At 50.5% G+C, this 22,633-nt stretch overlaps 1 protein-coding gene across 4 annotated transcripts in view; it reads left to right on the top strand.

The window, feature by feature from the left end:
* Positions 1 to 22,633, top strand: part of LOC123761800 (uncharacterized) — a 653,931-nt gene that overhangs the window by 456,891 nt on the left and 174,407 nt on the right. For all 4 annotated transcript variants that reach the window (XM_069330457.1, XM_069330459.1, XM_069330458.1 and 1 more), the window contains one exon: positions 15,455 to 15,539. In XM_069330457.1, coding sequence (XP_069186558.1) covers positions 15,455 to 15,539 — 85 coding nt within the window. The remainder of the gene's footprint in view (positions 1 to 15,454; positions 15,540 to 22,633) is intronic.

A 22,633-nucleotide genomic window follows, 5' to 3' on the forward strand; every position in this document is an offset into this window, starting at 1 on the left:
TGGAACTCAAACCGTTCCAAACTTCCAGTTAATATGCCCGCCAACCTTTAGAGAACGGTGAGGTATAGCCCGAGCATAGAAGCAGCAGAGTAGTAAATGAGAACTAGTCAACCTGCAAGTGTGGTCTAGAACAGACACTTGCAAGAAACCGTACCGACTCCCAGTGCGCTGAACTCGCACCATTGCCCACCAAAATAACACCCACATACCACTGTATGCGCAACAAAACATTTGTAGCCTCTGAGTGGTTGTGTTTACCGTCACCAATCACCACGAAACAATAGAACTGGGATAGAGGCACACGCCACCCTTGCAGCACATGTTGGACACGAAACAATGGGCATGAAAGGGATAAGTGTAGAATCAGGAAAGACCTGAGGAATGACCGGCACGGTAACAGGTTCGGTGATTCGCGGAACCAATTACCGCGTAACGTGGTGGTGGGGTCCCACGATTTGTGCAAATGTGGGTTGGACATGTATATGAGCAGGAATGGTTGGGAAGAAATAGGAGCCACCTCGTAGGGCCCAATAGGCCCTCTGCAGTTCCTCTGGATTTATGTCCATATGGTCGTATGCACAAGGGGACACAGGAGGAAGCCGAGTACCCAAAGGAGCCATAGACACGAAAAAGAACCCGATCAGTGTCAGAGGGGAAAGGAAGCAGAAAGCACTAAGAAGCTATGTGGTGGAGGCAGACTCCACCCACAGGAGCAACCGTAGAGAAGACAGAGCCCAGGAGGCTCAGGAAACTGCACAACTGTCAACTGACAGGAGAGGCGGGGCCCAAAAGCCAGAGCTCAACCCCCGCAAGCACAACTAGGCAAGCTCCTCATCAAAAAGTGAGAACCAGCCCATGGCTGACAGAAGCACCAGACATGACAACCTCACCTGCAGAGCAGACACACGACCGTGCCACAACACAGGCGAGCCAAGTAACACACCACGAGAGCGCTAATGGTGTGCCCGAAAGCCAAACATACTCGAGGCAGTAGGCACGGAATGTACCGTTACCTGAATAAAATTCGGAAGTCGAAGGAGAAAAATGTCCAGAGGCTCGCGCCCCGCAGAAGACAGAGCAGGACAGAGGGGGAGGAAGCGGCACCACGCCGAGCCATCCCACACCCGGAAGCAGAGGAAGAACGAAGTGACACCCCCAGACATAAATCCAGAACACCCTCAGCATCCAGAGGGCCACAACCGGAGGGAGAAAACGAGCAAGAAGCCGTGGAAAAACCACGAGAAACGACGCGAACACACAATCATACTGCCCACAAACAAAACGCACACCGCGGCCCCAGCACACTGGATAAAATCAATATGGAAGATATCCTGAGACCTGGAACTTTAAGAACAAGAGGTCACAGATTTAAACTAGCTAAACACAGATGCCGAAGAAATATAAAAAAATTCACTTTCGCAAACAGAGTGGTAGACGGTTGGAACAAGTTAGGTGATAAGGTGGTGGAGGCCAAGACCGTCAGTAGTTTCAAAGCATTATATGACAAAGAGTGCTGGGAAGACGGGACACCACGAGCATAGCTCTCATCCTGTAACTACACTTAGGTAATTACACGAGGTACGAATGCACCACCTGTCCACCGGGAGGCGTGGCTCGTACACCAGGCAGACACACATATTGTACACACAACGTACAGACACAACTTAAACACACATCGTACAAACACCAGGAAGGCATGTGTAACGAAGACGAAGAACACCGAAAAAGGGAAGGAGAGACGACACGAAAACAAAACAAGGTGAAAAGGAAGCAAAAGAAAACAGATGACGGAAGGTAACCAACGAGGCCGACAAAAGACCAGAGGGAAACCTCATCGAAAATCAACAGACGTTCCAATAATATTGGAAGGTACGAAGAGACTCACGAACCAACGAGAACCACGACAAGCACCCCTGAGCAAGGGACATGCAGAGACAATGATACGAAGTGGTTTAGGCATTGTATGTACAAGGCAATATATAAATCCATAAACGCGTGCTTCACACCTTGTAGTAATGTACCTTACCTGAACAAACATTCGATTTTATATTTTTTTTTTTAACAGTATCGCAACGTAAGAGCAAAAAGGGTAAGGAAAAGGGGGCGAAACACCCCCCCCAGGAACGACGGGACCGACGAACCCGAAGGAACACGGAACTGAAACCCAGGGAGGGGTATACCCGTAAACTACAGGAACACAGAGGGAAGGAAGAGCCCCACTCTGAGGAACTGCCACCCCCTCACCAAAGGTACCAAGACCCAAGAGGGGCAAACGGGGCCGAGGCCCCCCAGGCAACCCCTCCCTAACCCCGGGAACCTCGCCGGCATGACCCGGGGCCGAGTCGTACCCCCAAAGCCCCAGCTTGACAAGGAAAAGCCGGGGCATCCGTTCAAACACTAAGGAAGGGAGCTCACTGGTCAGACCCATACAGCACGGCTAGAGGAACCGACTCGAATGCCTCCGCCGCCACCCCGGAAGAGGAAACCCCCGAGACCGCCTGAGTCTCAACCCCACCAGGCCCCGCTCCAACCCCGAAACCCTCCTTATGGTTCGGAGCAGGAAGCAAGGGAGGAAGTATGGAGAACAGAAGGGGAAGGACAAGAACCGGAAGGAGCCAGAGCCGAAGCGACCCCTACCCCAAAGTCCGGACTCCAACCACCAAAATGAGGCAGCCTCGGGCATCCGGGGCCGCAACAACCAGCAAGCAATGCCGCAGCCGCCTGCACCCGATTAACATGACCAGTGGCCTGGGTGAAAGGAAGCACGTACCGACAACACTCGCCGTACGACTCTGGGTCACAAAAACAATGACCCAACAGGCAGCATGGCGGAGACACAACCGGCGAGTGTCACCCTGAGACAAGGGGACAGATCAACCGACAAACTCACAGGACGTGAGAGGGACTCTGGGGACACACCTATAGGACCGCGGAGCCCCCATGGGGTTTTCCAGGGCCCATAGCTGTTGGTACACGCTAAGGGAAGCCCAGGCAGGGTACCGCGAACCGGCGCCCAATACTACCAACAAACTGCTAAAGCTGACCCCCCGGGATGTGTCCACTCACGGGGGCCAAGCAGGGAGTACCATCAACAGAAGGAATCTAAAGAAATCACCTAGAACAGGAATGGGGGACCACAAAGGTAGACCCCCCCACTAGGCAAAAACAAAAACAAAAGAAAAAACCCGCAAGAGGACAACGTACCCAGGCGGAACAGAACCAGCCGCTGTTATGGTGAAAACTAGCTGTGCAGTACCCCGCGCCCCTACCTGTGACGAAAACTACCACCTATCCAGAGACAAACCAGGGCAACAAACCCTCAGCCGACTCCAAGGGCGGCCCAGTACCGAGCAGTAAAGGACACAGCGAAGGTAGAACCCAAGGTGACTTGTGGAAGGTGGCCCCAAGCCCCAAGGGCAGTACTTACAGGGCACCTAGGGAAGATCAAGAGCCCTAGGTGCATGCAGCCCGAGTACCGTGGAATCTTACTCCTGGCTTACACCCCACCGGTAGAGACAGTCCACACCACAAGGCACAGAACTGAAACAAAAACTGGAGCCAGAGGCACTCGACCAGCCAGTAACTCCATCAGCCAAGAACTGCCAGTTGGATCGGCGGCGTGGAGGGTCTGGGGCTCCCCCTTCCCCCTCTCGGGCAGGTGGGGGTTGCGCAGACGGTGGCGCGGCGACGTGATGACGTCATGCTAGTTTGATAATTTTGTTTGGGGAGTTTTGTCCACTCGTTCGGCTTTCGGTAGCAATAATTTCACCAGAATAGGGGTTTGTTTTGTGGCGCCTACCTTTCTGGGTGCCTGTCTCGGTCGATGGCAGACATAGAATTCTCCCAATCACAAGGGGGTTTCTATAGGCCATTGCTCCTCATGCCTCTCTGAGGGGGGCCAGATTCTGGCTTGTGGTCCCCGTTAGGCAAGAATTCCTAGCACTTTGACTGATGCCAGAACGTTATACATATCCATTCAGCCTGGATAGCTCCGGGGAGCCTCCGGGACTCACCCAGAAAATGGCGTTTCATTACATTCAATGCTGGTTTTTTAGGTCCAGATAGATGCAGTCAACCCAGTCATCTCTTTCCTGTAAAATCTCTGTGGCTCGATCATAGAAACTGAGTAAATTCGACACACAGGATCTTCCAGATCGAAAACCATACTGTCTGTCTGATATTATATCATTTCTCTCCAGGTTTTCTACCCATTTAGTTTTTATTATTTTTTCCAATATTTTCAATATTACACTTGTCAATGATACAGGTCTATAATTGAGGGGGTCTTTCCTGCTGCTACTTTTGTAGATTGGAACTATGTTAGCCTTTTTCCACATGTCTGCTACGATTCCTGTACAAAGGGATGCCTGAAAAATCAGTTGATGAGGAATGCTGAGCTCAGATGCACATTTTCTCAGAACCCATGGTGAAACTCCATCTGGACCAACTGCTATGGTCCTACTTAGATCCTTTAGCATATTTTCCACTTCATCTCTAGACACCTCTATAAGCTCTATGTTGTTCTCTGGAATTCCTATTGTGTCTGGTTCTCTGAAGATATCATTTTGTACAAACACACTTTGGAACTTTTCGTTTAATGTTTCACACATTTCTTTTTCATTTTCTGTGTATCTGTCCCCCATTTTCAACCTCTGAATATCATCCTTTACCTGTAGCTTGCTTTTAATGAATTTATAGAAAAGGCCTGGATCTGATTTACATTTGTCTGCTATACTGTTCTCAAAGTTCCTCTCTGCCTCTTCTTACTGAATTGTAGTTGTTTCTTGCATCTTTGTATCGCTGGTATGTTTGGGGGTTTGGCCTCTTTCTATAATGATTCTATTTTTGTGCCTTTTGATCTCTGGCCCTCTCGCAATTTCTATTGAACTAACCGTTTCCTAGGTCTGCATGTCTGTTTTGGTATGAATGTTTGTGTGCCTTCATCATATATTGTGCAAAATTTGGCATACATCTCAATTACTTCCTTGCCTAGCAACAAGTTTGTCCAATTATACCCAAGAAAATTTTTTTAAGTTCCCCATAACGACCTGGCCACCTCAAGAGAGACAAGGGAAGCAATGGCCTATAGAAACCCCCGTCTGGTTGGAAGCATTCTATATCTGCCATCGACTGGGTCAGGCACCCAAAAAGATAAGCATCCTAAAACAAACCCCTATTCTGGTGAAGTTATTGCTACCACAAGCTGAACAAATGGATAGAACTCCCCTAAAAGAAACAAGCAAATGATCATGATGTCACACGTCGCTGCGCCGCTTTTCGCGCAGCTCCCCCCTCCCCGAGAGGAGGGAGCTGCGGAGCTTCGGCTCCCCGGAGTTAACTATCCACAGAGGAAAAGAATACGGATTTACCTGGGAGGTAGTGGCTGCCCACTCCTCAACTCCTAAAGTCGAGACAACTGGCTGCAACCGCCGACCCAAAGCGACACACGCCCGACTAGGCCCAGGGACGTTTACAAGGTAACAAGCAGCCAGGACCCTGTTCGACCGCCAAAAACCCCGCGCCCGAATGTCTGCCCAGGACATGTTGCCAAAGATGGCAGCAAGAGCAGCAAACTTATTAATGTCAACCCCACATGGTAAGAAACTAACAACAAAAACCGAACAGAGAGGTAGAACTTCCTACAATCCCAAAGAAACAAGCGAGCCCGGACCTCACCCCGCCGGCTTCAAAGCACTCCAGTTCATAAGCTAATGTCAACCGGGACAGACGCTTCTCTGGCCTCAGTTTCCTAGGTGGTGTTTGCCTTTGTGGCACTCACTGCTGTGTTTTTGTGTTGTGTAGTGGCCAGGTGTTCCTCATCAGTACCGGGGCTGCATGCGCTTAGGAGCTTCCTTCCCTAAGTGCCCTGTGAGTACTGCCCCTACGTGACAGGGTTATCTTCCCTGGGGCGTTCAGGAACCATTCCCATAGAGGTTCTTGCTGCTCGGCATTTGCCTCGCCCTTGGGGCTAGCTAGGGTTAGGGGCCCTTGTTTGGCCTTGGGTAGGGACTGGTATTGTGTTGGTTAGGGCATCAAGGTGTTGCGCGACCTCCTACCTACGCGGCGGCCAATTCCTGTTTTCTCTGGGGACAATGTACTTTTGCGAGGTTTTTCTTTTGTTTTTATTTTAACACTTTGATGTTCTGGGCACACATGCGCCACACTACCCTGGGTGGGTTTGAGCATTACGCGGGAGCGCGCTGTAATCTCGAAAAGTGTATAATCTTTTCAACTTTGTTACCTCAATTCTCGTCCTAGGTTTTTCAATTTGGTATCATTGTGTTTGCAATAGAATTCTTTCAGTACTAAAGGCATATAAAGTCCAAATGCCCAGCGTACCATCCGCAACAAACAGAGAAAGTGAGAGCCTGTTACCCGGGAGCACGCAAGACCGATAAAATGTGTACACTCCTTTCACTTTGGTCACCTCAATTCTCATCCTAGGTCTTTCATTTTGGTATCAATGTGTTCGGAATAGAATTCCCAACAGGAATATATGCATATAATGTCAAAAACAGCGATGCACTCCACCCTTTGACAAGATGAAAGTTACCAGAAAGAGAGCGCTGCACCACCCCAAGGCGCCTCTCATTACAATAGAGATACCGAAATGTGTATACTCTCTTCAACTTTGTCATCTCATTTCTCATCGTAGGTTTTTCAATTTGGTATGAATGTTCGCAATAGAATTCTCTACAGGACTAAATGCATATAAAGCCCAAAAACCCAGCGAGAAAGTGAGAAAGTGAGAGCGTGTTACCCGGGAACGCGAAAAAGCAATAAAATGTGTACACTCTCTTCACCTTGGACATCTCAATTCTCGTCCTAGATCTTTCATTTTTGTGTCATTGTGTTTGCAATAGAATTTCCTACAGGGTTATATGCAGACATAAAGTCCAAAAGCCCGGCGTCCACCCACAGCAAACAGAGAAAGTGACGGTGCGTTACCGCAGTGAGCGCTAATAAAGAGCAATAAAATAGGTATACTCTTTTCAACTTTGTTACCTTAATTCTGGTCCTAGGTCTTTCATTTTGGTATCAATGTATTCACAATGAAATTCCCTACAGGGGTTATCTTGAGGTTATCTTGAGATGATTTCGGGGCTTTAGTGTCCCCGTGGCCCGGTCCTCGACCAGGCCTCCACCCCGAGGAAACAGCCCGTGACAGCTGACTAACACCCAGGTACCTATTTACTGCTAGGTAACAGGGGCATTCAGGGTGAAAGAAACTTTGCCCATTTGTTTCTGCCTCGTGCGGGAATCGAACCCGCGCCACAGAATTACGAGTCCTGCGCGCTATCCACCAGGCTACGAGGCCCCGTATATATATATATACATATACAGTACAACTTCGATTCAACGTACAGTATCCACTCGATTTAACGGCCTATATGGGGCTGTACCCTGGTCGTTATTTCCGGAGCTCCGGTATTTCCGAAGTTAAGTGTAGGTAATTTTTCAAGCAACGTTCAGGTAAGATATATTTTATACAGACAGCCACTGGGTCCACCACTCTAGTGCCTTCTACCCTGTGACGTCACAGATTCACAACACATTGTTTTGATTTGTCATGAGGCTGGAGTATTCATTCCGTTACTTTGTTGGACATATCGGCACAATCAAAGAACATCCGTGCACCATGTCGGCTCTAAATGCACTCGTTGTGTCAGTGATGGCTGACTGGTGGGTGGATGGGCAGGCAGGCAGGGATGGAGAGGCTGAAATGTAGGCAGGCAGGGAGAGGCAAGGAGGAAGGCAGATGCTGGGTGGTAGGCAGGGAAGGACAGGCAAGGAGGGAGGGAGGCAGGCAAGCAGAGCTTGGGAGGGAGGCAGGTAGGCAGAGCTTGGGAGGCAGGCAGGCAGAGCTTGGGAGGGAGGCAGGCAGGCAAGAGGCAGGCAGGCAGAGGCAGGCAAGCAGAGGCAGGCAGGCAGGCAGGAAGAGGCTGGGTGGTAGGCATGGAGGGAGGTAGGTAGGCAGGCAGGCAGGAAGGCAGAGGCTGAGTGGTAAGCGGGGAGGGAGGGAGGCAGCTGGGTGGTAGGCAGGGAGGGAGCAGCAAGGAGGGAGGCAGGCAGGCAGAGGCTGGGTGGTAGATAGGGAGGGAGTGGATGGAGATGGATGGAGGGATGGATTGATGGAGGGAGGGAGAGAGGGATGGCGCTATGATTGTTGAGGTGAAGCAGAGAGAGCGTGTGTATGGGAAGTTTGGGGGGGAGGGGGGGGTGTCGTTGGTGGGGGAAGGGACCAGCTCGCAACCAGATGTTTAGATGGAAGGAAGGAGGAAGGGATGGAGGGAAGGAGGGAGGGAGGGAGCTGGGAAGGAGGGAGGGATGGAAGGAGGGAGGGAGGGAGGAAGAGATGGAGGGAGTGAAGGAGGGAGGAAGGGATGGAGGGGAGTGATGGAGGGAAGGAGGGAGGGAAGGAGGGAGGGAGGGATGGAGGAAGGGATGGAGGAAGGGATGGAGGAAGGAAAGGAGGGATGAAGGGAGTGATAGAGGGAAGAAGAGAGGGAGGGAGGGATGGAGCAATGGATGTTGAGGTGAAGCAGAGAGAGCGTGTATGGGAAGTATAGGGAGGGGGGCGGGTGTGTGTGTGTGTGTCGGTGGTGGGGAAGGGAAGAGATAAGCCTAACACTTGACCCAGTTAACCAGATGTTTGGATGGAAGGAAGGAATAAGGGAGGGAGGAAGGAAGGGAAGGAAGGAGGAAGGGATGGAGGGGAGGGAGAGATGGAGGTAAGGAGGGAGGGAGGGAGGGAGGGATGGATGGAGAGAGGGATGGAGGGAGGGATGGAGGGAGGGAGGGAGGGAGGGAGGGAGGGAGGGAGGGAGGGATGGAGGGAGGGAGGGAAGGAGGGAGGGAGGGAGGGATGGAGGGAGGGAGGGAAGGAGGGAGGGAGGAAGGGAAGGAAGGACAAAGGGATGGAGTTGAGGGATGGTTGGATGGAGAAAGGGAGCTGGGAAGGAGGGAGGGAGGGATGGTTGGATGGAGGGAGGGAGCTGGGAAGGAGGGAGGGATGGAGGGAGGGAGAAAGAGATGGAGGGAGTGAAGGAGGGAGGAAGGGATGGAGGGGAGTGATGGAGGGAAGGAGGGAGGGAAGGAGGGAGGGAAGGAGGGAGGGAGGGATGGAGCAATGGATGATGAGGTGAAGCAGAGAGAGAGCGTGTGTATGGGAAGTATGGGGGGGGGGTGGGGGTGTGTTTGTTGGTGGTGGGGAAGGGAAGAGATAAGCCTAACGCTTGACCCAGTTAACCAGATGTTTTTTATTTAATTCTGGATGTACATCATATATATTTTTGCTGACAGATTTTGTTTAGTAATATTATTAGGATAATAAAAAGTTATAAAATACTTGTTTCATGAATGCTTTATTAGATGGATATTCTCCAGGTTGTCTCTGGCTGGCTGGCAGTCTACTGAGCCATTTCCCAGAAGGGTCTTGGGGGGGGGGAGGCAGTGAGGGTGTGGAGGTAGAGGTTCAGTGAGGGTGAGGGAAGGGATGAAAGGGGTAGGCGGCCTGCTTGCCATGTGAGGACCCTCTGATACAAAGACAAACCCAATACCGACCTTCGGTAATATCGACCGCCAGACCGTTATATGAGGCTCTAAATACCGGTCTCCCAAACCGGTCGTTATTACCGGCAGATCGGTATAAAAGAGGCCGTTAAATTGAGTGGATACTGTACTATATGGGACCAACCCCAGTTCGTTGGAGCGTTGGATTCGTTGCAAGAGGTGACCTTCAGGAGGTGTTTGTGTCAGTGTCTTTTTTTTTTCTTGTATGCAATAAAAATGCATCATCATATTACATACTCTACCTATATATTACTTCTCTACTAAAAAATACTGTAATTCATAAATTTACCTTATTGTTGAAGTTGTGTCCATCTTGAAGTTTCATGAAGTAGTGAATGCTCTACATTAAATACGTACTGCAGTGCATTATGCTGTTGGCACTGTGTTGATTAAAAGTAGTTCTGCTGTATGTTGAGTACTACAATACAGTTTATGAAAACTATTGTACACTAAAATTACTGCAACTTTAATTTTAACACTGTGTACACACTTAAATTTAACACTTGTTCTAACTGTTCACGCTGCACACGATGTTTTTAGATGTTTACATCAGCTTTGCTGGTGCTCGCTGCTGCTGTGGGTTCAGCTGCTTCTGAGCTGGTGCTGGCTGCTGTTGTACCAGTACTGGGTACAACTGTGCTTGTGCTGGGTACAGCTGTTGTACCAGTGCTGGGTACAGCTGTTGTACCAGTGCTGGGTACAGCTGTTGTACCAGTGCTGGGTACAGCTGTTGTACCAGTGCTGGGTACAACTGTGCTCGTGCTGGGTACGGCTGTGCTCGTGCTGGGTACGGCTGTTCTCGTGCTTGGTACGGCTGTTCTCTTGCTGGGTACGGCTGTTCTCGTGCTTGGTACGGCTGTTCTCGTGTTTGGTACAGCTGTTCTCCTGCTAGGTACGGCTGTTCTCGAGCTGGGTACGGCTGTTCTCGTGCTGGGTACGGCTGTTCTCATGCTGGGTACAGCTGTTCTCGTGTTGGGTACGGCTGTTCTTGTGCTGGTTGATTTTCTGCTACTAGTTCTTGCAAAATATTGCTTCTTTTTTGGGATTAATAAGGCACTATTAGTAAGCCCCTGAGACATTTTGTTTTATAACCAAAGAGGTGTAGTAAAAAAATGGTAAATTCCACGATTATTCTTCCACCGGCGGATAAATACTGTACGTCAATCGCAGACAAAGCTAAGGGCACTGGGTGCATACTGTACGAACACAGACTAAGTCTATACGTACACCCTTCAGTAGGCTGGTGTTTAAGCCTGATCCAGTAACATAAATTTCTCTTAAATATTCGATTTACATCAAATTATATATTTATGGGTTATATATTTAGTTTAGCAACATTATTACGATAATAAGAGCTATAAAAAATACTTACTTTGGAACTGATTTATTAATTTTATTATTTCGAAGCCGTAGATCGCTGAACTGTGGCGACGAAATTGAACACAACACAAGCATGGTGTTGTATGGACAGGGATTAGACCTGTCCACTTGTGCTGGAGTTGTGCTGCCAATAACGTGAATAATTTCTCAAATAGGAGATATCTATCTTATTACAGTATATTTTTGGTTTTATTTAGTTTAGTTTAATTAGGATAATAAAGAGTTATTAAAACACCAGTTTTAGAAATGATTTATTAATGTGAAACGTTCAAAACCATGGGTCACTGAACTATGACAACACAGACGAAAGTGAGTGAAACCTCACTGTAAAGTGAGGTTTACTGTACAGTATTCCCTTATCTGTCCACCCTCACTCGTCTTGTTTCATCACAGAAAATGTATATAAGAAGATTTCAACATATTAGCTAGTTATTCACGCTTCAGCCTTTAAATTAATTTACAAAGATACGTGTGCCACAAATCAGTGAACGAAAATCATTGAAACTCAGTCGTTCACTTGTGTGGACGACTCTGGCTGGTGTTTGGTTAATATGCGTCACTTCTTGTGGACCATTCTGGCTGGTGTTTGGTTCATATGATTCACTTGTTGTGTGGTCCACTTGTGTGATCTAACTTGTCTTATGAAGGAATTATTAATTGTAATCTGCGATAGAATGAAACAGTTTTCCACCACTCTGTGAACTCTGTCCCAACATCGTAAGCTTGTGGACCACTTGTGGTCCACTTGTGTGGTCCATTTGTGTGATCCAACTTGTCATATGAAGGAATTATCAATTGTAATCTGTGATGGTATGGTAAAGTTTTCTACCACTGTGAACTCTGTCCCAACATCGTAAGCTTGTGGACCACTTGTGGACCACATGTGCGGTCCACTTGTGTGGTCCACTTGTGTGATCGAACTTGTCGTATGAAGGAATTAATAATTGTAATCTGTGATAGAATGTGAAAGTTTTCCACCAGTCTGTGAACTCTTGTCTCGACGTCGTACGCAAATCAGAACATCCCCCGCTTCGGTGAACCATTGTTCGTCAAACCGGGTGAGTAAATCCAGCCGGAAAAGTGTGCGAACTAGCCGGAGATTCGTTGAATCGGGGTACGTTGAATCGAGGTTGTACTGTACTGTCCAAAACCGCGGCGCGCCCCTCCCGAAACCGTCGCCAATTTGCCGCCAGAAATCACGCAATGCTGCGTCATTACCGTACTTCCCCATGTAAAAAAGTCACGCAATGCTGCGTCATTACTGGACCAAAGTGTTAATTTGCCTGGTAGGGTCTGCCTAGTGTGGCTATAGTTCCACTAGTAGTGTTTGGTAGCCCTCTGCTAGACCCCCGTGATTGTACACATGCAGGTGTTTTCAGTGTTGCATCCCACCTTGTTAGCGTGGGTGTTAACCGGTTAGCAACACCTTGCCCAGGCTTCCCGTAGCAGTCAATCTACTGGCCCTGGAAAACTCTGTCGAGGCTCGGTGGACCATTGGATGTGTCTTCCGGGTTCCATCCCATCTTGTGCGGGTTCCTTGGTTGCTGTGCCATTGTCTCAGGTGACAGTCGCCAGTTTTACCTCCGTCATGCTACCTGTTGGGTCACTGACACTTGACCCGAATTCTTGCGAGTTGTGTTCTCTGATTGTTCTCTAGTACTCTTCTGATGTCCTTAGTGTTCAGAGTACAGGCGGCATCCGTGTTGCAAGCTCGGCTTAGGTTGCAGCAACTACCCGAATGCCCCCTGAGCCGGCTCGTTTTGGTTAGGTGCTGTTCGCCCTTTTCCCTCCCTGTTCCCGGCACCTGACCGTCTGCGGGTTTCGGGGTCGGGATGGGGTCTAGTTGGTGCCGAGACTCGGGCGGCTTCGGGGGCTGCCCCGTTCAGGTTGTGGATTGATGTTTTCGAGCCTGTTCCTCCTGCCAAGGCTTCTGGGTCTTACCACTGGCCCTTTTTTGCTGCCATTCCCCTGGACTCTTCTTTTTCTTTAAGGGCAGAGAGCATGGAGGACTGCTCTACTCCGGGGCCTCTGTTGCGGGTTCCTGGGACTGTGGGGGATGCCCGCTTGCAGTTCTGGGGCTGTTTGCCCCCTGCCTGGGTCATCTGCTTCTGGGCGCAGTTTTTCGTCCCTCAAGTCTGCTTACTTCCCACATTTGCTGGCGTGTTTTCGGCTCTATTGCGTCAGTCACGTCTCCTTGGTTGGTGGCCATTTTCTTTTCTGCAGATAATTCCCTGCTTGGCCACCGGCAGCACTGCGGTTTGTTTACCGGTGCCTGGGTATGCGAGCGAGCGTGCATGGGTGAGTTTTTCACCTCATTTCAGGGGTTTTATCTTCCTGAACAAATCCACAAGGGTCGTGATGAGGATTCGTACTTGCGTCCGAGAGCATCCCAGATGCTGCCTTAATCGACTGAGCTACGACAAGGTCAAAAGGAGTTGAAACTGAAGTTCTACTGAACTTACTGGATCCTGCAGCCTCTCCAAGGCACAAACAAGGGTTTTACATAACTCCCCCCATGCACTCGAGCTATGTCAATAGGCCATTATCCCTCTTCGCCCTTACTTCATTACACACAGAAATCACAGTTGTGTGATGCATCAAATGAACAATTCCACAAGGGCCGTGACGAGGATTTGAAAACCCTGGGCAGCCGTCAGCCGTCTCTGCCTTCTGGCAAAGGCAGAGACGGCTGTTTTCCGGAGGGGTCCTTGGGTTTTTTATGCTTGGTTGGTTCAGCCAGGGGGTGCGTCATGTGTGGTGTCCATTTGCGGCGCTTTGCTTACCTGTGTGCTGTGGCTGGGGATGCACTTTGGGTTGATCTGGTTTCTTTCATTCCCTGTTCCAGGGCTCGGGTCTTCCAGGTCGACCGCAGGGTTATTAAATCTAGCCAGCCTGCGGTCTATCTTCACGCCCGTGCCATTCAGACGTTTGCAGCTTTCGCTGCCGTGTTTGGTAACATGTCTTGGGCTCTTTTCGGGCATGGGGATTTGGAGGTTATACAGGTTCCTGGCCGCCCGTTATTTTGGGAGCATGTCTGCTCCTGGGTGTTCCTGGGTGTTCTTGGGTTGCTTTGGGCCGCAGGTTACAGTCTTTTGTCTCAACTTTGCGTTGTGGAGTTTGTGGTGACAGCCTCCCGGGTCAGCCCCTTTTTTTTCCTTCTCTTTGAGTATGAAGCTCCAAGGAGTCGTAGGGGCTCCCCTCGGAAAACCAGCATTGGATGTAATGAAACGCCATTTTCTGGGTGAGCCCCGGATGCTCCCTGGTGACCCTCCTTCCCACCGGTCGACGGTGTTTTCGCGTTTGTTGAAGCTTAGTTTCTGAACTGGAGCGCTTTGCAGCCGGCACAGTGAGGTCCAGGGCCCTCCCCTCCCCCACTCGGGGAGGGTAGGGCTGCGTGGACGAGCGGCATGTTGGTAGTGTGTTATGTTTGCTTGTTTCCTTGGGATTGTAGGGAGTTCTATCTCTCTGTTCAGTTTTTGTTGTTAGTTTCTTACCATGTGGGGTTCGTTTTGTTATGCCTACCTTTCTGGGTGCCTAATCCCGGTTGATGGCAGATAAGGAAAAACCGCAATCACAAGAGGGTTTTCCAGGGCCATTGCTCCCTGAAACCTCTCTGAAGGGACCAGGTTCTGGTGCTGGTCCCTGGTAAGTCTGAACTCCATAGCTAATGCCCCGGTCTAATATAATGTACATAAGCCCAATAAGCTCCAGGGAGCCTCCGGGGCTCGCCCAGAAAAGGGCATTTCATTACATTCAAAGCTGGTTTTTTCCTGTGCCTTTGTGTGTAAGGTTGGGGGGGCCATTTCCTGGCTCTGGTTCCCAGTAGGCCAAACAAAACTTCTGTGACTAATGTATCCTTTTAGTATGACGCAATCTCGGCAAGATAGCTTCAAGGAACCACCAGGGCTCCTCCAGAAAGAATGTTTCATTAAATTCAACTATGGGTTTTTCTGGGTGGCCTCCCTTCAGTGACTCCCTGAACTGCCTTCTTGGTTAGCTCCATGTCTAAAGCACCCCACTAGGCTCTTTGCATCATGAGTGCTTACTTTGTTCCAGGACCAAAATGTGGCCCCTTCAGTAGAGGTAAGGGAGTCTGGAGATACAATATTAACCTAAGCCATCATCAGATGGCATCCCCAGAAACTTGTAACCTCTTGTCAGACTTGTTTTGAGATACTTTACCTTTCTGCATTTTTTTCCATTTGGCCTGGGTTGATACAGTATTCTCCCAAACTTCCTTGTGTTTATTAAGGGAGCCAGCGTCTGATCATGGTCCCCAGTAGGTGCATGCAACTCCATGGGTCTGGTTGGATGTTGAGACATGGAGTTAGTCAGGTAGCTCGAGCAGCCACTGATAGTACCCACCAGGAAGTGGCCTTTCATTATAATCAGCGGTGGATTTTTCAGTGAGACTTTGTGGTTTTCATTTAGAGTACATGTTTTTGCAAGTATAGGCAGATGAAGTGAATGTGAAGTAACCTCATAAAACTGTCTTTTTAAGGAGGAACCCGAGGGACAAGGATGTGGGCCTCTATACAGAGCATATACAGCTGCTATGACTCACAGAGACGCATTGCTTATTATAAGTAAGTATACTCTTGTTTCACAGGCTATTCATAATATGCTATTCCATTAGTCATTTGAATCAGTACTAATACAGAGCAAATATTCTCAGAATAGGGTGTGAACCTTATGTTTAAGTATGCCACTTAACCAACACTGCTGTTCTTCAGTGCTGAATTATTCCATGGTAGAAATTCAATCCACATCAACTCTGCTTCATTCATCAGCATTTTTCAGTAAGTAAGGGATATGATAAAAGGAATTATTTTAAGTAGTACTGTATTAAGATAGCAGGTAGAGTATGCTAAAAATCTCTAGTTTGTTTCACTAGATAGTGTTTTCTGCTTTTGGAAGAGAAGATAGTGGACAGTCATAGCTTTGAAATAAGAGCCAAATGGTTATAGAAAATGCACTTTTTAAAAATACAGTACAACCTCGATTCAACGTACTATATGGGACCAACCCCAGTGCGTTGGAGCGTTGCAAGAGGTGACTTTCAGGAGGCGTTTGCATCAGTGTCTTTTTTTCTTGTACACAATAAAAATGCATTATCATATTATATACTGTACCTATATATTATTACCCTACTAAAAAACCGGCTTTGAATGTAATGAAATGCCATTTTCTGGGTGAGACCCGGAGGCTCCCCGGAGCTATACTGGGCTGATGTGTATATATTAGACCGTGGCAACAGTCAATCGAAGGAGTTTTAGGCCTACCGGGGACCAGAGCCAGAAAGGCAGGAATTCCCCCCCCGGAGGGGGACGGGGGGAGTCCCAGACCTCCACGCCGGCAACTCTCCTCAATTCAGAGGCTAAGTATCAAAAAATGCGAAAAACCGCCAACCGGAGGGAGAGAGGGATGCTGGGGAGCCTCCAGGTCTCACCTAGAAAATGGTATTCATTACATTCAACGCTGGTTTTCTGTGGAGAGCCCCTTCGGCTCACCACAGCTACCTAACCAAAGACAAAGAAAAAGAGGGACTTAACTGGGAGGCAGTCGTCATTCGCTCCTCAACTCGAAGTCGAGACAAAAGGCTACACACGCCCAAGAAGGTCCAGGAATATATACGAGATACCATACAGCCAGGAACCTGTTCGACCTCCATAAGCCCTGTGCCCGAATGTCACCCCAGGACATATTACCAAAAACAGCAGCCAAAGCCGCGAACTTACGAACATCGTGGGCACTGGGATAGACCGCAGGCTGGCTGAACCGAATAATCCTGTGGACGACCTGGGAGAACCGCACCTTGGAACAGGGAAGAAGGGAAAACAGGTCCACCCAAAGCATGTCTCCTGCCACGGAGGCCGTGGCGCGCAGATACCAGCGAAGAGTTGCAATTGGACACAAAACATTATGCACCCCCGGATGAACCAACCAAGCATCAACAACCCAAGGACTACTTTGGAAAGCAGCAGACTGATTCTTCACCATAAAAGAAGGAGAAGGTTGCAAACAAACGAAACGAACACCAGGACCGAAAGAGAAGAAACCCCTGTGCCAGAGGAGAGCATGAAGCTCCCCGACCCGACCTCCAGAGGCCAATGCCCTCAAAAAAAGAACCCAAGAGAAACAGTCTTGAACCTAGGGGGCCACCACAAACCGAGAAGAGACAAAAGAGAGCACCTGGTCCAACAACCAGGACGGCTCAGGCGGCACATAAGCAGGCCAGAGGTGAAACAACGTCTGCGAACGCTTGCAGAACAGAGCAGAAGAGACATCCACTCCAAAAACAAGCTGCCGCGACTCCGCCAGCTCCGCACGAAACGAGGCGACAGTATTTGGCACAAAATGACGATCCTGAAACAACTAAGAGAGAAAGGACAAAACCCGATCAGAATCGAAGACAACCTACTATGAGACAAAAAAATGCCGAAAGGACTGCCAGGAAATTTCATACTGCCGTTTAGACGAAACTCACAGGTGGTACACCATAAACTAAGCCACCTGATCACAATACAAGTGGTGGCAGACGCGCGTCAAAGAGACAACACGCAAAGAGTGGAGGTGAAGATCGAACCAGCCATGGAATGGACCGGACCGGACCAATCTGCTGAAAGAGGCGGAGCCGCAGGAAGACTCTTGGGTTCGGACATAGAGCTGGAAGCGCCTAAAACCAAGGCTGGCCCGGCCACCAAGGAGCCAACAGGACTACTCTCCCTTGGCAAGTCTCCAACCGAGCCAGGATCCGGAGCAACAACCGGACCAGAGGGAAGAGGTACAGGTAACTCTGCCTCAACCAGTCCAGCCGAAAGGCATCGACCCCGACGGCCTCGCAGTTTGGGAAGGGCGCCTCAAACACTGGAAGACTCCTCGACCACGCCGATGCGAATAGGTCCACCTCTGGGCGCCTGTATGTCCGGCAGAGCCAACTGAACGTGTCGGCGTCGACCGTCCATTCTGTGGAAAGAGGAATGAACCGAGACAGGCCGTCCACCAGGACGTTTGACACCCCCTGAACATGAACTGCCAGGAGAGCCAAACTCCAAAAACTCATCAGACGAGTCACCCAAAGCGACCAGCCCCAAAGAACCAAGGACCACATCAAACCCCTGCAGTTTAGTCAATGAACCACCGGGGAGCAGTCTGAAAGGAGCCAGATCGTTGCTCCTGGAGCGACCCAAATCCTCTGAAGTGAATGCCACACTGCTGCAAACTCCCTCACCATTACACACAGAAATCACAATAACGTGATGCATCAAATGAACAAATCTACAAGTGCCGTGATGAGGATTCGAATTTGAGCTACCATGTTGTAGCTCAGTCAATTAAGGCAGTGTCTGGGATGCTCCTGGATGCAGGTTCGAATCCTCGTCACGGTCCTTGTGGATTTGTTCCCTCACTATGCTGTGAGCTCGACAAAAAGACGGACCCCACTGACCCAGGCCGGCCTGATGACCACTTGTTATAAAACCCAAGCCGAGAGACGGGTCATCCATGAACACATCGAGTGAAGGCTCGGGGAGGTGCCACTGCACAGAACCCTGAAAAACCCGCAGAGGAAGCCAGCGACGCAGTAGCCGAAGCAAGGCTCCCGGGATCCGAATCTATCGATCGTGAGAGCAGCAGAAGGGACGACCCTGAAGAAACTAGAACATCCGGCAAAGCCGGATTCGACCCGATAGGTAGACCAGCACGGCGAAATTCAGGCTCCCACACAGCCGCTCAAACAACTGACGTGCGTGCCTGGCTTCATTTAAGTTTGAGGGTTGCTCGGTCCCTTTGTCTCAAGGTGACTCTCACTGTTTTTGCCTTCGTCACGCTGCCTGTTGGGTCGGTGACACTTTCGACCCTGAGTCCTGTGAGTGCTGTTGCTTATTCGTGACTCAGTTTACACAATCCCATGATGAGTCTTTGTGGGTACAGGCAGTGCAGGTGTTGCAGATGCAGTTTAGGCTCTTGCAATGCCCTAGGTTGGTTGCTCACCCGGATGCCCCAAGGCTGCCTCGTTTTGCTTTTAGGGACTCGGACTTGGGGGTGGGGGTCGCTTTGACCTTGGTTCAGTCCGCGTCCCCTCGTCCTTCCTCTCCTGTGGTTCTTTCTGGTCCCCCTCCCTTGCATCCGGCTCCGAAACATCTGAGGGTTTCTGAGTCGGGGCAGGGTTTAGATGGTCTTGAGATTCAGGCAGTCTCGGGAGATGCCCCTTCCGGTGTGGCGACGGAGGCATTCGAGTCTAGCCCCCCCAGCCGAAGCCTCAGGGTCTGACCTGTGGGACTCCTTCCGTTCGGCTTTAGCAGCTGTGCCGGCCTTGTCTTTTGAGGTCGGTGCTTTGGGGGATGACTCGGCCCCGGGTCCTGCGGAGGAGGATCTTTGGGCTGGGAAGGAGCTTATTTAGGGACCTTGGGCCCAGCTGGACCCCGCCTGGGTTTTTCTACCCTCTGAGCGAGCTTGTTGTTACAAGGAGTGGGTTTTCTCCCCCCCCCCCTCCCTCTGCGTATGAGTTGGATTTGATATCAGCTCCTCCTCGGGTTCGGTTTTGTGTTCCTCCGGGTGCCTCGGTTCCATCCGTCTGGAGGTTTTCAGCATCCAGCCTTCTGCGGTGCGGACGGCCCTTGCGGCGAACTTCCTGCGTGACCCGGATTATGCCTCCGTGATGTATCCTTCGCCTTTCAAGTTTGGGACTTCGTTCCCTTTCTGAGTCCGTTATGACATTCCACAGTCTTTCTGGCTGGCAGACTGTCCTGTTTTTGCCCTGGAGGCTTGGCACTCCTTCTGTCGTTCCCACACTCTGTGAGGCGTCGACGGTGGTTCAGGTTTCCTGGGGGGGGGCGGCCTTGAACACCTCAATGAGTGCTTATTTGCTCCTGCCCTTCCTCGTGATATTGGTGTCGTTCAGCTCCATGTGCAGGTTCCATCCCTTTTGGCTATGCTGGTTGCTGAGGACTTGCGCGCCCGGAGCCTTCTGTTGTCGGCCTTGCGTTTCTTTTCCCTCTTGGAGCTTTTTTCGGACTGGCTCCGGGATGATGTTGGAAAGCTTGGGGCTGTTCCTGGGTCCGGCTCCTTGGGCTTGGCGGCTCGCTCATCGGCTGTCCTGTTGAAGCTGTTTGTGCCGATCCTGCGGGATGCAGTTTCCTTGTTATACGCCTCCTGACTTGCGTGTCGGCAAGCGGTATTTGCCTCCTCCTTGGAATCTGCTTGGGCCCTGACTCTTAGGATGTCTTCGCCTTTTTGTCCTCTGCTTTTTCTGTGGGGAGCCCCTACGGCTCCCTGGAGCTTATCGAGCTGATGTATGTTATATTAAACATTAGCTATGGAGTTCAGACCTATCAGGGACCAGCGCCAGAACCTGGCCCCTTCAGAGAGGTTTCAGGTAGCAATGGCCCTGGAAAACCCCATTGTGGTTGGGGGTTTTCCTAATCTGCCATCAACCCGGGTTAGGCACCCAGAAAGGTAGGCATAACAAAAGAAACCTCACATGGTAAGAAACTACAACAAAAAACTGAACAGAGAGGTAGAAACTCCCTACAATCCCAAGGAAAGCAGCAAACAAGCCATTATCACAATTTACTGCCGTGCCGGTCATCCGTGCAGCCCTCCCCTCCCCGGGAAGGGGAAGGGGGGGGCCCCGGACCTCACCACGCCGGCTGCCTTTAGTTCATAAGCTAGGGTCAACCGGGATAGACACTTCTCTGGCCTCAAATTCCTGGGCGGTGTTTGCCATGTGTAGCGTTCTCTGCTGTCTTTGTGTGGTGTGCGGTGGCCAGAAGTACCTCATCAGTGCAGGGGCTGCATGTGCTTAGGGGCTTCCTTCCCTAGGTGCCCTGTGAGTACTGCCCCTGCGTGTCAGGGTTATCTTCCCTGGGGCGTTCGGCACCGCTCCAGTCAGGGTTCTTGCTGCTTGGCATTTGCCTCACCCTTGGGGCCAGCTGGGGCTTGAGGCCCTTGTTTGGCCATGGGTAGGGAGTGGTGTTGTGCTGGTTAGGGCATCTAGGTTTTGTGCGACCTGCCACCTAAGCGGCGACCGGTTCCTTTTGCCTTTGGGGACGGTGTACTTTTGCGGGGGTTTTCTTTTGTTTTGTTTTTGCTTGCCTGGTGGAGGTTCTGCCTCGTGGGTCTATAGTTCCCCTGATATTGTTTTGGTGGCCCTCTGTAAGGCCCCGTGCTTGTACACGTTCTAGGAATTTCATTGTTATCATCTACCCCTTGTTTGTTTGGGTTTCTTAACTGGTTAGCAACACCTTGCCTGGGCTTCCCGTAGTTGTTACCCTACGGGCCCTGGAAACCCCTGTCAGGGCTCGGTGGACCCAAGGCAGGCTGGAACTCCCTCCCGAGTTCCAGCCTGCCTTGTGCGGGTTTGAAGGTTGCTGTGTGTCCTTTTCTCCGGGTGACAGTCACCTGTTTTGCCTCCGTCATGCTGCCTGTTGGGTCAATGACACCTTTGACCCGGAGTCTTGTGAGTCATGTTCTCTGCTTGTGCTCCAGTTTTACTCTGAGGATGTTCCTGTTAGGGTACAGGCAGCATCAGCGTTGCATGTAAGATTTAGGTTACTGCAACGTGGTAAGTTGGTTTCCCACCCGGATGCCCCGAGGCTGCCCCGTTTTGGTTTTAGGGACCCGGACCTGGGGGCATTAATCGCTTCGGCTTTGGCTCCTTCTGCGCTCCCTGGTCCTTCCCCTATGGTTCATCCTGCACCTCCCCCCCCTATGTCCAGCTCCGAAACGTCTGAGGGTTTCATCCTCGGCACAGGGTTTAGTTTGTAATGAGGCTCGGGCTGCCTCAGGGGCTGCCCCATTTGGGTCGAGGACGGAGGCATTTGAGCCGGTTCCTCCTGCCAAGGCTTCTGAGTCCCACCAGCAGATCACCTTGTCTGCCTTTTCCCTGGCTTCTGGCTTTTCTTTAGGGGTAGAGGGTTTGGAGGACGGCTCTGCCCTGGGTCCCGACGTGGGGGATCCTGCGGCTGGAGAGGAGTCAACCTGGGGTCCTTGGGGCCCCCTTTGACCCCGGTTGGGTGCTTTTGCCTTCCTCGCGGGGCTTATTGTTGCAGGGGGAGGGGTTTTCTTAACCCCCCTTCCCTGTATGAGTATGATTTGCGTTCGGTTCCGGGCTGCTTTGGGTACCTCGGCTCTGTCTTTCCAGAGGGTTTCTACTTCCCGTATCTCCGCGAAGGTGACTTGGGAGGCTCTTGCTGCATACCTTTTGCGAGACCCGGGTTATGCCTCTGCGATGGATCCGTCCTCATTTGAGTTCAGTTCTTCTATCCATTTTTGGGTGCGTTTCGAGGTTCGGGAGTCTTCCTGGCTGACAGACTGCCCTTTCTTTTCTTTGGGGGTGTGGTTTGGGCTCTGTAGGACCTGCACGCTTGGATGGTATAAAACTTCTACTTTTATGCAGGTTTACCTGGGGGAGGGGGCGAGTTTGAACACCTTAACCCTCAAACCGCTAGGGGCCCAAATGGAATTCACATCCACAGGCACAACAAAAAAAAAATCCAAAAAATTCTTTCGTCTTATAGAAGTACCCTGATCACGGAATCACGGAGTTCCCTGATCACGGAAAAAATAACAAAAAAATAGTAGGTGGAATATTTTAGCCGCAATAGGGTAGGGAAGTGTGGCAAAAAAGGGGCGTTGGCAGAGCCTTCGCCAGACGAGGTCTACTCCGCCCGAGCTGTCA

Source organism: Procambarus clarkii, chromosome 24 (assembly GCF_040958095.1).
Source record: "Procambarus clarkii isolate CNS0578487 chromosome 24, FALCON_Pclarkii_2.0, whole genome shotgun sequence".
NCBI classification, from domain to species: Eukaryota; Metazoa; Arthropoda; class Malacostraca; order Decapoda; family Cambaridae; genus Procambarus; species Procambarus clarkii.